Source organism: Drosophila willistoni, chromosome 3R (assembly GCF_018902025.1).
Source record: "Drosophila willistoni isolate 14030-0811.24 chromosome 3R, UCI_dwil_1.1, whole genome shotgun sequence".
In the NCBI taxonomy this organism is placed as follows: domain Eukaryota; kingdom Metazoa; phylum Arthropoda; class Insecta; order Diptera; family Drosophilidae; genus Drosophila; species Drosophila willistoni.
Genome location: NC_061086.1, coordinates 279,608 through 281,107, shown reverse-complemented (window position 1 = coordinate 281,107; position 1,500 = coordinate 279,608). Strand labels below are relative to the sequence as shown.

The 1,500-nt window shown below is 44.7% G+C and overlaps 1 protein-coding gene across 1 annotated transcript; it reads right to left on the bottom strand.

Moving 5' to 3' along the window:
- Positions 1–520: 520 nt before the first annotated feature.
- LOC124459716 lies at positions 521–1,252 on the bottom strand. Its single transcript, XM_047009323.1, has one exon. It carries the CDS (start codon positions 1,250–1,252, stop codon positions 521–523), a length of 732 nt encoding a protein of 243 aa, XP_046865279.1.
- Positions 1,253–1,500: the final 248 nt, after the last annotated feature.

Here is a 1,500-nt window from a genome sequence, read left to right as displayed (position 1 = left end):
GATGCCGCGTACGTCACATCGGACAGTGATACCATGGTGAATACGCCACCAGTAGTCACCCCTGTGACCCATACCCAACCGGTCAAGCCGGAATACTCAATTTAAAAACCTACGCTCCCAATTTGAATGCCAACGCAGCATTTTAGAGATGGAAGAAAATGTCATATTTAAGTATCATGATGAAATGGGGCAAAGTAGTTGACTTGATAGGTAAAAATATTTGATTTGATTTGATTAAAAATTTGTCTCAAGTGTATAGCGTTTTCAAATTGATGATTCATAAATTAACTTTGCTGGTTCGTTTTGTATAATAAAATAGGTTTGCGTTTTATTCCATGTGTTGGTCTCTGTTGACAATAAGCAATTAACTAACTCAACATACATTTCTCGTTTTCACCACACGCTTGCTATTGCATCAGCCAAAAACGGTGTGACCATGCGACTTAATGTTAAAAATAATGGAAATACAAAGATCGTTACATTCAAATAAATTTAAGTTTAAGAGTTCAGCATCCGTTCCTCAACATACCGCCGGGCCCTGAAACAATGTTTCTGAAACTGGCAGGGGAGCCACCTTGGTTATGGGACGGGTCATCTCTCCTGTAGCTGTCTTTAACTTAAGGGCTCGTACTAGACCGTCTGGGCCAGGAATCGTCTCGATAATGCGGGCCAGGATCCATGAAGCCGGAGGAGTATGAGAATCCTTTACTAGTACGAGATCATCAGGCTTCGGGTTTGCCGATTTCATTAACCATTTTGGCCTTTGCTGCAACGACGTAAGGTACTCAAGATGCCACCTTTTCCAAAAGCCTTGCAACATGGCCTGAGATTGCTGCCAGTAATCCAATCGGTTTGCAGGCACTTGGTCCAAATCTCCATCTGGCACTGTGGTGTAAGGACGACCGATCAGCATGTGAGCGGGCGAAAGATATCCAACGTCTGTATCGGAAGTGGCACAAAGAGGCCTTGAGTTGATCACCGCTTCCACCTGTGTTAACAACGTATGCATTTGTTCGAATGTAAGAACGGCGTGACCGATTACTCGGTGTAAATGAAGCTTCACAGAGCGCACAGCCGATTCCCATTTGCCTCCCCAGTGAGGCGCATGTGGCGGTATGAACTTCCAGTTGATGCCTTCGATCGATAACGCCTCTGCTATCTTGTTATTGTGCAGCTGGGATTGAACTAATTGTTCCATTTCGTTAAGACTTCTTTTGGCTCCCACGAAATTTCGTCCATTGTCGCTGAACATCGTCACACATTTGCCTCGCCGTGAAATGAAACGTCTAAGAGCAGCCAAAAATGTATCAGTGCTATGGTCTGTTGCCAGCTCCAAGTGTAAAGCTGAGGTTGCCATGCATACGAAGAGACATATGTATCCCTTTTCCTTTCGAGCGGTCCTTCGTTTATGTGTCTTCATCATGTTTGGGCCAGCATAATCACAGCCTGTATTTTCGAACGGAAATGCTTCCCGAACTCTCACTGCCGGTAGTGCGGCCA

Bases quoted from the DNA above. Each gene is read 5' to 3' on its own strand.
- LOC124459716 (XM_047009323.1), bottom strand. From the start codon at position 1,252: ATGTTCAGCGACAATGGACGAAATTTCGTGGGAGCCAAAAGAAGTCTT.